Raw genomic sequence first — 14,384 nt, 5'->3', positions numbered from 1 at the left:
AATTCTTGTTGCTCCCACTCCAGATTATATATCTTTTCTTTTGGATAAAGTACTTTCCTTGGGAATAACAAGCAATTTCGAATTTGGCTTTGTTCTTAAAAGTAAGAGAAGCACGTTCTAATTCCCTGAAAGAAAAAGGGAAAAAAATATATATAATTCTTATTATTTATTTTTTTAATTTAGATTTAGATTAGATAGACTTAAACTTCTACTCATTTTTTTAAATCTGACTGTAAAGTGAGAAAAGAGATACCTATGTCGCTAACTTTATTATTTTTAACCAAAGATGGTCAAAACATTAAAATTTTAAGTGGAAGCATAAAATATAAGACAATATGTCCAATGTAACAAAAATTTAAAATTATAAAAAGAATCAAAATATTTATTTTGGTCTCAAATCTCTATGAGACATCTTAATCTCTTTGTATAGATGTTGTATAGAGAGTCGAAAATTCATATCTTTACGAGAAATTGATAGTAAAAAATTATTAAATAATAATTTAATTAAATATATTAAATTATTTAATAATTTTTAATTATTTTTATATAAAAATAATTATATATAAATTTATACTTACTGTAGGATTTGGGATGTTTAGAACATTCTTTAAATGAGTTAAATTTTAAAAGATAAATATATTAATTTTTATATACTATTATTATTAAAGAATTTTACATAAATAATAAGTTGTATATTGAAATATTAATTATTTAAAAAATAATCTAACTATATAAATTTAATTAGATAATTATACAAAATTTTTTGTCTATGAAGCACGGACACTTTGCTGAGTTGTCGTGTACGCGTGTCGTACACATTTCGGATATGACACTTACCGATACTCGTCTGACACGCGTGTCTGTCGTGTCCAACCATATCTTAATAAAAAATAAAAAATTATTCTCCGACACACCTGGACACACCTAAATACCATGATGTGTCAGCGTGTCCAGTCTTATTTTTAACATATATTCTTAAAATAAATTTAGATATAGTATATATTATTAATTATTAAAACAAAAAAATATTTTAAATACTTGATATATTAAAAATAATTAAAAAATTTTAATTTATATTTCAATATTAATAAAATATCAAAATATCATTACGATTTATCTAAAAAATACTTTATATTTTATATGTATGCGTGTTCATGTGTTATGTAAGATTTTAAAATTTATGTGTCTGTGCGTCCCCGTGTGTCATGTCGTGTCCTATGTCCATATCATTGTCCTTGCATCATAGCTCTTTGTATATACCATTAGTATATCAAATAAAATTTATATTAGGCTTTGTCTATTTATATAAAAAAACAAACTAATTAGTTTGATCTAAATTATTTAAGTGGATAATTAATTAAGTTGATCTATTATGTCTCCTGAAAATTTTGGATAGAGTAAAAGGGAAATGTATGTATGTATACGTGTACGTATATGAAATGAAAACCATGCAAAGCACGTCAATGGAGTGAGTGACATGGCAGCCTAAAACAACCACCGTCTCCACCACGACGATGACCACGACCAGTGGATCTTCTCTCTCCTCTCTCTCTCTCTCCCTTTTATCTTTCTCTTTTTGTGTTTCTTTTGCAACGACAATCCCCCAAAAAAAAAGCATGCATTGATTCGGACCAAGGAATTGTTGGAGTCTCTCTCTTCCTATGCTTTCGGAGCGTTGTTCTTCAGAAACGAACCACCTCCACCATCACCCTCACCCTCCTCACATCTCGCAACAAAGTCGAACAACAACCCCTCCTTCCTTCCATTCTATTCTTGCCAAAACACAAACAAACCCTTCCCAAAAAAGAACCTACCGTTTTTCTTCTTCTGCCCCCATTATTCCTCTTTCAAATGCATTTCTTTCTGGGTTTCTGACCCGCAATTCTAACAACACAACCAAAAACGCTTCTCCGGTTTCTCGAAAGCGGTTTTCGCGAACCCGCTTTCGAGAGCCTGGTCCATAGATGCAGGAGATAACACCCCAAACTTACCGTTTTTGGACCTCACTAACTGGTAAATGGGTTGTGTTAACTCCAAGAAGGCTCGTGCCGGAGATCCATCTGCTTCGCCGGCCGACGATGGCGTAGCATACGTCAAATCCTATTCGCGGAGAGGCAGACTCGCCTCCGGTCGCGTTGGGGCGGTGGTGTCTTCTTCCCCCGCTTCCAGGGGCCGTTCTTCGACCTCCGCGGTGGTTGCCGGTGAGGCTGCGGAGGTCCGGGAAGGAGGTGGTGACGCGAAACGCGACGAGGCGGCGGCTGCGGAGAAGCTTGAGAAGAAGAGTAGTAAGGATATGGTGGTGAGGGAGAATGGGAATGGGAATAATGGTGGGAGAGGGAGCTCGAGGCAAATTGGGGCATTGAATGCGAGGATTGGTTTGTCGCATAGGTTTGTGGAAGCTGAAAGCATTGCTGCTGGTTGGCCACCGTGGCTCACATCTGTTGCCGGTGAAGCCATTCACGGCATGGTTCCTCTCAAAAGTGATGCTTTTGAGAAATTGGACAAGGTATATTCCTTCAATCAATTCCACTATTTTTGTGTTTTTATGTGTTTTTATTCAATTAAATTTTTTACTCCGGACTATCAGTTATTCTTACGTGAAGTTGATAATTAAAAATATTAGATAATTTGATATGTTTGATTAAATTGTCATCTAATGAATAAAATTCATATGAAGGCAATTATATATAAGTTGTCACCTCATGGGAAATAAGGAAAATTTAAACTTTTTTGTCAAAAGAAGTACCTAACGGTTCCTCTAGTAATAGGATTAGATTTGAACATGTAAATAAACAATAATGGTGTTCTTAATGCATTGGAGTTGAAAAAATTTGGGGTTATGTCTAAGTTGTTTGGAGGAATTTGATGCTAATGTATGCATTGGTTCAAAAAGGAAAATTTTTGCACAGCAATACATATTAGCAGATTTTTTGTCTGAGTTGTTTGGAGAAGTTGATCTTTAACATCATTCTGCAGATTGGACAAGGCACATACAGCAGCGTTTTCCAAGCACGTGAAGTTCATAGTGGGAGGATGGTTGCCTTGAAGAAGGTGCGCTTTGACAATTTCCAACCGGAGAGTATTAGGTTCATGGCAAGAGAGATTATAATCCTCCGTGCACTTGACCATCCAAACGTCATGAAATTGGAGGGCATAATCACTTCCCAACTTTCACACAGCATCTACCTTGTGTTTGAATACATGGAGCATGATCTTGCTGGCCTAGTATCTTCTCCGGACATCAAGTTCAGTGAATCACAGGTTTGTCATCATATTTCATTTATGTCAATGAAAGAATATGTTTATTTCTGGGTTATCTGTTCATATGTTTCATCCTGTTTTTCATGAACAGATTAAATGTTACATGAGGCAGCTATTAAGTGGCATGGAGCATTGTCACCTTAGAGGTATTATGCATAGAGACATTAAAGTTTCCAATATATTAGTGAACAATGACGGTGTTCTCAAGATTGGAGACTTTGGATTAGCAAATACACTTAGCCCAAACAACAAGAACCCTTTAACAAGTCGTGTGGTGACTCTTTGGTATCGCGCTCCGGAGCTCTTGATGGGTTCAACGAATTATGGAGTTTCAGTGGATCTATGGAGTGTCGGCTGCGTATTCGCAGAACTTTTCCTGGGGAAACCAATCCTTAAGGGAAGAAATGAGGTAATCCTCATAGTGAATCATGTACTACAACAATATTATAGGAGTTTCAGAGTCCTATGCATCTAATTTGATGTTTATTCTTCTTTGATCAACAGGTTGAACAATTGCACAGAATCTTTAAGCTTTGTGGATCTCCACCAGAAGAGTTCTGGAGAAAGTGTAAGCTTCCTCTTGCAACAATGTTTAAACCGCAGACTACCTACGAAAGCTCTCTTTGGGAGAGGTGTAAAGGTTTTCCTCCAACTGCTGTAAGCCTAATTGAGACTTTACTGTCCATTGATCCTTCCGAGCGTGGCACTGCCTCCTCTGCACTGATGTCTGAGGTAAATTCATTCCCATGTGTTGCTTATACATTTTGTATGATGATGGTTATTTCTCACTGTTGCCAATTTCATATTATTGGGTTTGATTTCTAACTTTTTTATGTCTCATTTCTTTACCCCTTTATAGTATTTTAGCACAAAGCCGCATGCTTGCAGTCCATCACTCCTTCCAAAGTATCCACCAAGCAAAGAAATGGATGCTAAATACCGGGATGATGCACAGAGGTAAACCATTGCAGTCTATTTCTATTCATACCAATATGTCATTCATGAATATTATATATGTCTTATGAAAATGGAACAAAGCATATAGGCTGCATGTTCTGCAACCCTGGCTTATGCAGCCTTATTCATAGCTGCGATGAACTAATATATATGAATATATCATTCTCTGCATTTAGATAGCTTGAACAATTCATTTGAGCCATTCTCTGTTGCTGAATTCTTGATCTTAAATACTCAGGAAAAAGGTTGGAGTGGCTCGTGAGGCTGCGACGACAGCAAAAAGGCCAAAACGGGTCCAGAAAGTTTTGGATTGCCCCAACAATAATAATAAAACAGCTACAAAAGAGGTACCTAATTCTTTCAGTGCACAAGGCTGTATGTACTGCTTTGAGAAAATTGATAGTTTTATTCACTTTTCTTTCCTATATTTGTGAAGGAAATGCAGAACAATGCTCAAAATGGTGGCAGAGATGATAAAGTATATCAGACAAAGGGAAGAATCGGACTTGTGCAGCAGAAAGAGATGCAACATAAACCAATGTTTGATGCTAAGTCAGAGGCTGCCAAAACAAATGGTTCTCATGGCTATAGTGTATACTCAGGTCCGGCACCGGCCTCGGGATCTACCGGCTTTACTTGGGCTACTAAGAGGCGAAAAGATGCTGCTTCAACTTTATCAGATGGCTCAAGAAGTAAAATCAGTGGACTTGATCCAAACTTCGCCAAAGGAACATATGATTTAGCAAGACAAGGGATTGATGTTTCACAAAGAAATCGTAGTTACACAAACTTTCAAGATGAAACACATCAAGAATCATTTGATGGAGCTGATGAGTACTTGGATTATGATCCCACAGAAAAAGCAGATTCTATGATAAGTACTCAGGTAAATTTGGAATTCTCAGTTTGGAATGAGTGGATCCATTTCAAATCTTTGATTCCTGTCAAAGTTCTATTTGTTGCATCTTATTTTTTCCTTGCCAAAACTTTACAGGGCAACATTAATGAAGACTTGCATTTTGAGAATGGCATGAGAAGAGGAGCCAGAAAATCACGGTTTGGTTGAGGTAAATAAAATGTTTACTGATTCACTCTCTTATTTTTAAGTAATTATGCTTGCACTGTTTTTTTGTGTATAATTTCTTTTATGAGATAAAACACAATTTTTTTAATTTTTTAAACAAAATTTAAACACTTCCATTATTTGTGTGGTCAACAATGTCTTCTCTTTAATAACAAATTCATCTTTTTTGTGTTGAGGGACAAATTTATTCGCTAAAAGAATGAAAAGGAATCGGTTATTTTAGTCGAAAACAAATTTTTCTTCTTAAAAATCTTTTAGGAATCATTTTGTCCACTTGTATTTTTGTTCAACAACAACATTAAAATTTCTTGTTTGTTTATTTTATTCATTTTCTCAAAAGATGTTATTATAATATTTTTTAAAACTAAATTAGAAGTCAGATTCTGATGAGTAAACTATTGTGGTTTTTTTACAGAGCCAAGGATTTATTTGATTACAGTGCAGTAATTTCCCTTTATTCTTCAAGGGTGCTTTGACTAAAACAACATTCTGGCCCATTGCTGGACTGTGTTATCAGCATCTGCACCTGCATTTTTAACTTCTGACTTCACCACACATTTATCTCAAGTGTTAAAAATCCTAAACAGGATAATTAGCACTCAAATATATAGGATTGCACACAGTAACAGATGTATAATGCTCTCTCTTGGAAGATGGTATGATTGAAAAATAGCTAACTTTTCTATAAAATTTTGTTAGCCTTGTACATGTTTATCTATTTTTTTTTCATTTTTTTTAAAATATAAAATCTCTAACCCTCAGCCTTAGTGCACAGAAATGGGAAGAAATAATTTCATTTGTTTCCCCTCAGTATTATTCTTGTGTATATCAAATAGTGCTTGCAAAATGCAAAGCCTGAAATTACCTATTTACCATTTTAGACAACACAAAATAGTATAGACGAATACCACAAGCCACATTTCTCAATGTAGTGCGGTTTTGAATGCAAGGATTATGATAACTAGTTTGTGTAATGCGGTTTCATACCAAAGCATTCCATTTTTATTTATTTGCATTTTGTGGTACATCTTAATTTCCTTAAGTCTTAGCTTCAAAATTATAAGTGCATAACTCTGAGATCCTAAATCTACTAAATGTCAAAATGAGTGAAAAAAAACTTTTGAGAAAACTTCTCCAAATATGTGCCATGTTCTAAATGTTTTCTAAGAACTTAATAAGATAGAATAGAATGATAAAGTAAGAATATATTGAATCTTCAAATATGTATGTACATGACTTGTTCTTATATATACACATTAATAATAGAAATCAAAGGGATAGAATTTTAGGAATTTAATTTTTATGAATCGTGAGTGTAAAAGAATTTTACACAACAATCAATTATGTATTGTTATATTAGCAAAAGAAACTAATTTGTAAATTCATTACTTTGAAAGCAATTTAAACGTATAAATCTAATTAGATGATCCTATAAAATTCTTTATATTGTGAATGCATCGGCTCAAATTTTAAATCCTTGTCCTTTTAGTTCTTGCTGATTTCAAAATAGACAGATAAGAGCAAATATAGCATCAATGACAATGGGATAGACCTCATTTAAATATCATACATTTATATTATTTTTAGACATTTTAAATTGAGTAATGCTACACATTCAAATTCTTTTATAAACTAAGTCTAACCAAGTTAAACAATAAGACTTGAAAGTTTGAATAATGCTAGTCATAACTAATTTTAATTATGTTAGACCAATTTGATTAGACGTAATTAATAAAAAAATTTGGATGTGTAGTATTATTCTTTTAGATTATGTTGCTTTCTTAAAATAATAATAATAATAATAATAATAAAAAACTACTCATATCACCTAGCTATCGATCAATCATATACATGCATATGCTTTCCATTTCTCGTGAGATCTTACGTCCCCAATACAAGAGAGAGTATATGAATTATGCTGATCCTAATACTGTAGAATGAAGAGGAAATAAAAGACAAATTCATGAGGACATATTTGCTTAAGAACCTCCTTTTTTTTTTTCTCTTTTTCATTAATGGCTTTCCAAATTTGATTTAATTTACTAATTTCAAGTTTTCAACAGTTATATAGAATATTAAGGTATGATTATACCTACATAACAACTAAATGGATACTTATCATTATCTTCTTAACTACTGCTTACCAACTGCTTAAATAGACAAATGCAAAATTAATATGACTACAAAATATGAACAAATTGTCATTAAAAAAATATACCCTCTTCATTTTTTATTTTATTTTTTCTTTTTCCTGTCTTACATTGACAACTGTCAACTAATCAACTAAAAGTATATTACGGTAATTATAGTGTTTCAAAAAGTGTTGCTAAAATAAAAGTAACACTTTTTTATTGTTAAACAATGTTTTTTAAAAAGTGTTGCTTAAAAAAAAGTATTACCAAAATGAAAAAGAAAATGTGACTTTAATTTTAACAACACTTGCATAATCATCATAGCCACCATAACATAGTCTTACTAGAATCCACCTTCTTTATATTACATATATAGCTTTTCCACTTTAAATTATTTCTAACAATGTTGGCTGCATTTTGCATTTTTTTGTATATTTTGTCACAGAAAATGTCACTGATATATCTTTTAAACAACAAAGAATATGTAGTTCTGCACAATGCTCATGTCTCAGTTTGGATTAATATAAAGTTAGTTGCTAATTGGTTGTTCAATTATTCACAAGAAGAAGAGGTTACAATGCAAAGTTAGAAACACATATAAATTGGTAGCATTTGTCATTCAAAAGTGTTAGGTACACATCTATCTTAAGTGATGTGTGTCTCACATCTGTTTCTATGTGACAAAATTAAATTGTGGTAACAAATATAAGAACTTAAGGTGATGAATGTGAATATAAAGTGTACAATTGCTATCTCTGTCTTTTCAAACGAAAAATATCAGACAAAAATTTATCATGATTCTGACTTGTTACAAGGTACAACACAAAACTTAATTTCTATTAATCTCTTAACTTCTATTCCTCTGAATTTAAGAATGTTACAGAAAAATATGTAACTACAGGAGTTGCACCAAAGCATAAACCTGGAACTCCATTTTTCCTCATCCAATAAGGAAGTAACTATTTAATGAAAAATTGTTTGTAATAATATAGTTTTAACACTAACAACCCCCTGCAATGCAAGGTAGTGATGGAAGCCCTTAGCATTCATCATCACTGATCACAAGCATAGGTATTTGGTCATTATTACTAAGGTCAATCTTGTTCAATCTAAGACAGCATAGCACCTTCTCTGGAAGCTCTTCTTGTCTCTGTGCCTGTTATTCGAAATTTGAAGAATGGTAAATGTCTGTTGAAAGCTAATTCATCAAGTAGGTTGCATTATCTCAAAATGTAACATTCAAGTTCTTTAAACTCATGCTGGAAATCTTCAAGTTAGATTAGTCAAATTCCTGATAACAGGGTTCGGATATTGGTGGCAATGCAAATATCGAAAGAAAAAAACTATATCTACCAGTTGCGATTATCACAATGTCTTCCCGTGCTAGTTGGATTATTTTGAAACTCATGGCAAGTTTGAAAATCATAGATATTATTTGAAAGTTGTGAAGAAAAACAAAACAAAATAAAGAAGGCAAAAATAGGTTAACATAACAAGGTACCTGAATGGTTAAGCCTAGATCAAGAATGCCATCTTTCAAACGATCTCTGAATGAATCAAGTCCTTTCCTTGATATGTAGCTAAAACGATGTATGTCAAGATCAATCTCAAAGTAATTAGGACCCTGTTAGGAAGAAAATAAACAAGAATCAATTCATGTCAATGTGCCAAGGTGAGTAAGCACTTATTACTTATATATGTATTTCATGTTTTATAAAGTCATAATGCTGCAAGACATTGATATACAAGTTATAAAATCTTCGTAGTTGCAATTTAGGTCCGCAAATCGAGTTTACGAGTAAATTTCTATGATTCACGTTAACTTAAGCTCTATGTTTAGGAAAACTATTGAGTTTGATGACATTGGTTTAGGAGCCTTACCTTGTAAAAGTTGTGTTGGGGGCGAGAGAGAACAGGTTTTCCATTATAAGCATTTACTAACTTATTTTCAGCAACACTCAAATTCATTTCCTCAGGGTTGGCAAGTCCTACCATGATCTTTAGTCTTTCTCTGAAAGGTACACTTGATTCTTTTGCAAATCCTTTCACCTTTTCCATCTCATCATCAATGAATTTCTAAAGCATAAATTGGAAAATATGGAACAAAATTAATACTTTATTTATTGTAAAGCATTAATATATTAATATATTGTGTCAGTTAAATTTTATAGTTGTTGGTAATAAGATAATAGCATTGGAAAACTTGAGATACCGTAATGCTTTCTTGAAACTGGGAAGAAATGTTTTCATCAAGAGTCTCGTTAAGCTTGAAGTACAACACAAGACTCAGTCCTTCTCCATCACTATCACCAAGGAACATTGCAGCTGGATATGTAGGCAACTGCACAAAATGCACATAATATGTCATATGATGGATGAGAACATGATACACATTTCAATCAATATCAGTGCTGAAAATGTCTAATAATATTGAACAAACTGAAAAGGTTTTATACCTGAATGTTTACAATAAGAAGTTGGGGAATTTCCCCATTGGTTGCTGTCACATTTGGAAGCTCCAAGTATTTGGCAATATGATGTATCTTTTTGGGACAGAAAAATACATCCACACCAATTGGAGTATATGGACTATAATTTATTGCAGGAGACTTTTTCTTATCCCTGGAGAGTAGAAAGTTCAATCAAATTGAAAATTTGTAATGGGAGTATGTATCTATGTATATCATCAAAGAAGGACAAAGTCAACAACATACTTGAAATAGTTTTCGCCACGGAGCTCAAACGTTGAGGGTAGAATTTCAGACCAGCATCCTGGAGATGGGTTTTCTCCATTCTGGCTTGGAATTGTGTCCCCTGCTCGCGGACGACGCAGATATTTTCTTGATTGACCTGCATACAGATTCAATATTAAGGACTTCAATCAGCAACAGATTTTAGTGTTGCTAGTAGTAAACAATATACAATTTTAGGCCCAAAAGAATTAAAAAGTCGGTGGTATTCGAAAGATGTATTTCGTTTTGACAAATTTCTCTAGATGTCATCTCAAATTGTTGAAAATCCAAATGTTACAAACTCTTGTTGTTCTTAGTCAGTCATATTGATGCACTGAAAAGCAAAGTATTTTGACACTTACCAAGATCAGCTGCATTCTCAACATCACAAGATGGCTGTTTGAAAGAAAGCTTGAAAAGTGTTGACAGCTTTGATTGGGATTGGAGACCCTTGAAACTGACAGAAGGTGCCAACTGATGAAGGCTTAATCTGTGTGCAGTATCTTGAACCTTCTCATCTTTTAAACCTGTTAATAGTTAAGCTTCCATTATTAGAAAGAGAAACTCAAAAACCTTGTGTACCGACCCACGATAAGACCAAAAATTTTTGCTTATACCTGAGTTAACTCCATCAACTTTAAGAAAACTTTCATGATATTCTTCATATTGAGATTTGTTATCCATAAAACATGATGATCTTTCAAACTGGACCACTTGGCCGCATGGGATATTGCCTACCACTAATGGAAATCCATCTGAACATAAAACCCCCAACACAAGGAAAGAAAGAAACCAGAATCAGAATGAAGTCAAATAATAACAATAATTTATAGACATAAACTAACTTTATTGCCTAAATTCAAAACAAATGCCTTCCACAATGAACATGATCTCAAGTCTAAACATAGAACAAAAAAGGATAGAAAATCTTAGTATAAGACCACCTTTAGAATTTTAGCATGTTAATAAGGTTGTGTGTGGATATTGTTTCAGGATCATGAAATCATTTCGGTAAAAGAGACTGATACAAAGATAGACAAAATGCTTCTGTTCTAGAACATATTTTTTCTACTGTATTTTGTGTCAGGAGATAGTTTTCAAATAGGGCTTAACGGATACTCATTGATTACCTCCATAGACACTAGTGTAGTCATCATCTGATTCAGATTCCAGAATACTGGCAGAATCAAAATAACATTCTTCTTGGCAAATTACTGCAAGCAATGAAACAATCACAAATCATTCTGAATTTCAGGTTGAAAAAGAAAGGAAAAAAAGTGAAAATAGGAAAGTCAGGAAAAGACTATATACCATGTGAATCAGCACCATATTGGCTATGGCACAATTGAACTTGAGTAAGATGGAATGCAGAGTTTGAAACTTCAGAGCGCTTGCAAGTAGTTTTTGCGCCATTTTCGAAGTCCATGTGAACAAATTCACTAAGAGAATAATCCATTACACGCGCCCCTCCATTGCTAATCCTCTTTTTGGTGCCATTAATGGCCGGATTCGAGATCTTCCGACTACGTCTTACTATTGTTCTATGGAGCTTCTTTGGTGCTTGTATTGCATCAGAAGGAACTGAAACACAACTTCCCATTCTGTCTCGTTTGAAATGGTGAAACTCTGAATCTGCACAAAACATATATATGACAATGCAAACTTTAGAGAATTTATATCAAAGCAAAGTTAGAAAACAAAACAAAAACAAAATCTCATTGAAACATTTTATCAGTAACCTTGCGTGTGACAAAATGTGCAAACAAATAATATGATTGAAGGTTGCTTCTAGGAGATGAAAACAATGATGAAATTCAACACTACACAAAGCAGAATTAAACTATATATATATAGTTCATAAATAGGCATCATGTTTTGACTTTTGATAGGTCTGAGTTTCAAGGAACCTACTATTGTCTCCTTCTAGGAAGAGGGTAAAGGGTCATAATTGAGAGACAAAGAATAATAATGAAGACATATTAACAACCTTCAAAAGAGAAAGAGAAAAAGATATGTACTAAGAAAAGAACAAAAAAGAGAAAAAATTATATATATAATTATTTGTGTTTATGTACAATGCATCCGTGCACAAAGAATTTTGTGTTATGGAAAAGAAATTAAATTTTTTATATAATAAAAACATATTGGAATATGAAAAATTGAAAATAGTAGCTCCAGGGCTGAAGAATATGCAGAATTCTGAAACAGTGAAGAAGGAACAAGACAAGGACCACATCAAAATCTGAGGCATCATCTTTTGACTAAAATGTATAAACAAAATATATACCAGAAATCTTTATTGTCATTATTATTATTATTTTTTGTGCATCATATTATTCAAGCTCCAAATAAATACAATGAAACCAAACAAATCCATGAATAGATAAAATAATAATAAGTTACATACCTAATTTTTTATATGAAATTCAGAGATGAGAGATGAGTAGGTATGATGTTGAATCTTCTCCTCTCCCTCTATGCAACAAGAGAGGGAGAGGATGCTGCAAAAAAATCAAACAGCACCTTCCTCTTTCTTTCAAATAATTATTATATAAACAAGAACACCCTAATCAATGTTGAGTTGAAGAAAAACAAAACCTAGTTGTTTGTTTATTTATTTATTTATATACACATCAAAGGGCTACATATGAAACATTAATTAGTAAATATATATAAAATGATAGCTCTTTAATTATAATATTTCGATATGTTCTCCTTGAGTTTAGGCCTTTCATGCAGTAATGGCTTATATACCTGGCAGGAACTTAATCTGTTTTTTTAATTATCTGAATTTGGATTATCTTAATATCTCGTTTTGCTTAATTATACCTTGATCACGTGATCATCTTTTGCTTGATATTTTGACTTTATCTATATATATACAGTGCATGTATTAAGAATAGTAGTGTGCTGCATGGCTAAAAAACCAGAAGAGGAATTTAGCTTCTTTATAACTAACGTGTTTAAAGTCAATTAAGAGTTTAAGACTGTTAAATGAATTTGAAAAAAAAAGTTTGGGTTAAATTGGTTCTTTTATATATACATATTGTAATGTTAAGGAGACAAAAGAAAATTGCCTAAATTTGTCTTATTTAGTATTTATTTATGAGCATAACTAGTAAATATTATTATTTTTTACCTATACTTGACCATCAATAATTTACACCTGTATTTACAGGAATTTTGTGCACAAAAAATATATAGTTTACACTTATATTTATTAAAATTTGTACATATGAATTAATACAGTTTGTACTTATATTTTTTATAATTTGTACACATAAATTAATAAAATTTATTTATTAAAGATAATATAATATTTATGTTGATCAAATGATGACAAAAAATACTAAAAATTATTTATTCTAAAAAATTTTCTTTATTTATATTATTACAAGATACGTTAAATAAAATAAAAAATAATAAATTTTGATAATTTTTTATTAATATTTTTTTATTATTAAATATTTACCCCATATATATATAGTGGTTTAACCTATGATCATTAAATGATATATAATTTATATAATAAGGAGGCAGAAGCACATGATGCTGCTGGCCAACAATATAATCATGCATGTATGTAAGTATAAGCTAACCAGCTCGTACTTTTGTGAATAAGGATCTGTCTTTCACATGCAACAGCACTAATCACACGTGCACCAACACGCACTCAGAGAATTTATTTTAATTATTTATTTATTAGTCCTTAATTTTAATTTGTGGTTTTTTTTTTTCCTCAATTAAAATCTAATAAATTCTTGTTAGGATTGCTCTCTAATAGATAAAGTTTGTAAGGTCACTTTAGTATATTGAAAATTAAAATTTTAGACTTCTATTTATATTTAGTTATTAATTCCGTCCTATTAGATTATGAAAATTTAAGTAAAATAGATTATTATTAGGATTCAAATCAATAAATAGTTTTAATTTTTTATTTATTAAGCAATACATAATAAAACCACTGATTTATAAATAAAATATAAAATAATTAATATGATTATACTTATTTATGTGTATATAACTTACATAAAGTAGATAATGAAATAAAATTTTCTAATGAACTCATCAAAATTAAAACATATCCTCATACATAATGTATAAACTCTTACAAAAATACTTACAAATTACTTACTAAAAGTTTTCTTAAAAATTCAAATTTATTGCACTTTTGAAATATATTTCGAATCCCCACCGGATATATATACCACCTAGTTA

The 14,384-nt window shown here is 31.9% G+C and overlaps 2 protein-coding genes across 5 annotated transcripts; one reads left to right on the top strand and one right to left on the bottom strand.

Annotated features, from left to right (window-relative positions):
- Positions 1-1,508: 1,508 nt before the first annotated feature.
- LOC107635355 (cyclin-dependent kinase C-2 C-like) lies at positions 1,509-6,327 on the top strand. Of its 2 annotated transcripts, none has more exons than XM_021122045.2 (9): positions 1,509-2,506; positions 2,977-3,261; positions 3,353-3,670; positions 3,766-3,993; positions 4,121-4,218; positions 4,457-4,565; positions 4,664-5,104; positions 5,213-5,285; positions 5,718-6,008. In XM_021122045.2, the coding sequence occupies exons 1-8, from the start codon at positions 2,018-2,020 to the stop codon at positions 5,282-5,284; spliced, it is 2,040 nt and encodes a 679-aa protein (XP_020977704.1). In that variant the 5' UTR covers positions 1,509-2,017; the 3' UTR covers position 5,285; positions 5,718-6,008. The 2 variants fall into 2 exon arrangements, with proteins under 2 accessions (XP_020977704.1, XP_016194306.1); XM_016338820.3 differs by having other exon boundaries at positions 1,592-2,506; positions 4,655-5,104; positions 5,718-6,327.
- A 1,829-nt stretch (positions 6,328-8,156) lies between these two features.
- LOC107635356 (protein ENHANCED DISEASE RESISTANCE 2) lies at positions 8,157-12,765 on the bottom strand. 3 transcript variants are annotated; one of them, XM_016338825.3, is made up of 11 exons: positions 12,574-12,765; positions 11,478-11,798; positions 11,297-11,380; positions 10,784-10,921; positions 10,529-10,693; positions 10,149-10,284; positions 9,891-10,056; positions 9,647-9,775; positions 9,316-9,510; positions 8,936-9,058; positions 8,157-8,590 (listed from the first exon to the last, which is right to left on the bottom strand). In XM_016338825.3, the coding sequence occupies exons 2-11, from the start codon at positions 11,764-11,766 to the stop codon at positions 8,474-8,476; spliced, it is 1,542 nt and encodes a 513-aa protein (XP_016194311.1). In that variant the 5' UTR covers positions 11,767-11,798; positions 12,574-12,765; the 3' UTR covers positions 8,157-8,473. The 3 variants fall into 3 exon arrangements, with proteins under 3 accessions (XP_016194311.1, XP_016194310.1, XP_016194309.1); XM_016338824.3 differs by lacking the exon at positions 12,574-12,765 and adding an exon at positions 12,078-12,268; XM_016338823.3 differs by lacking the exon at positions 12,574-12,765 and adding an exon at positions 11,906-12,043.
- Positions 12,766-14,384: the final 1,619 nt, after the last annotated feature.

This window comes from Arachis ipaensis, chromosome B4 (assembly GCF_059453495.1).
Source record: "Arachis ipaensis isolate K30076 ecotype BB chromosome B4, ASM5945349v1, whole genome shotgun sequence".
NCBI classification, from domain to species: domain Eukaryota; kingdom Viridiplantae; phylum Streptophyta; class Magnoliopsida; order Fabales; family Fabaceae; genus Arachis; species Arachis ipaensis.
Note: the sequence above shows the minus strand (reverse complement) of the source record. Positions and strands in the feature narration are given on the sequence as shown.

Excerpts from the sequence above, each read along its gene's own strand:
- LOC107635355 (XM_016338820.3), top strand. The coding sequence starts at position 2,018 with ATGGGTTGTGTTAACTCCAAGAAGGCTCGTGCCGGAGATCCATCTGCT. Across the intron at positions 3,671-3,765 it reads TCCTTAAGGGAAGAAATGAG|GTTGAACAATTGCACAGAAT; the intron begins GTAATCCTCATA and ends TTTGATCAACAG. Across the intron at positions 3,994-4,120 it reads CCTCTGCACTGATGTCTGAG|TATTTTAGCACAAAGCCGCA; the intron begins GTAAATTCATTC and ends ACCCCTTTATAG.
- LOC107635356 (XM_016338825.3), bottom strand. The coding sequence starts at position 11,766 with ATGGGAAGTTGTGTTTCAGTTCCTTCTGATGCAATACAAGCACCAAAG. Across the intron at positions 10,285-10,528 it reads TGAGAATGCAGCTGATCTTG|GTCAATCAAGAAAATATCTG; the intron begins GTAAGTGTCAAA and ends ATCTGTATGCAG. Across the intron at positions 9,776-9,890 it reads TTCTTATTGTAAACATTCAG|TTGCCTACATATCCAGCTGC; the intron begins GTATAAAACCTT and ends CATTTTGTGCAG.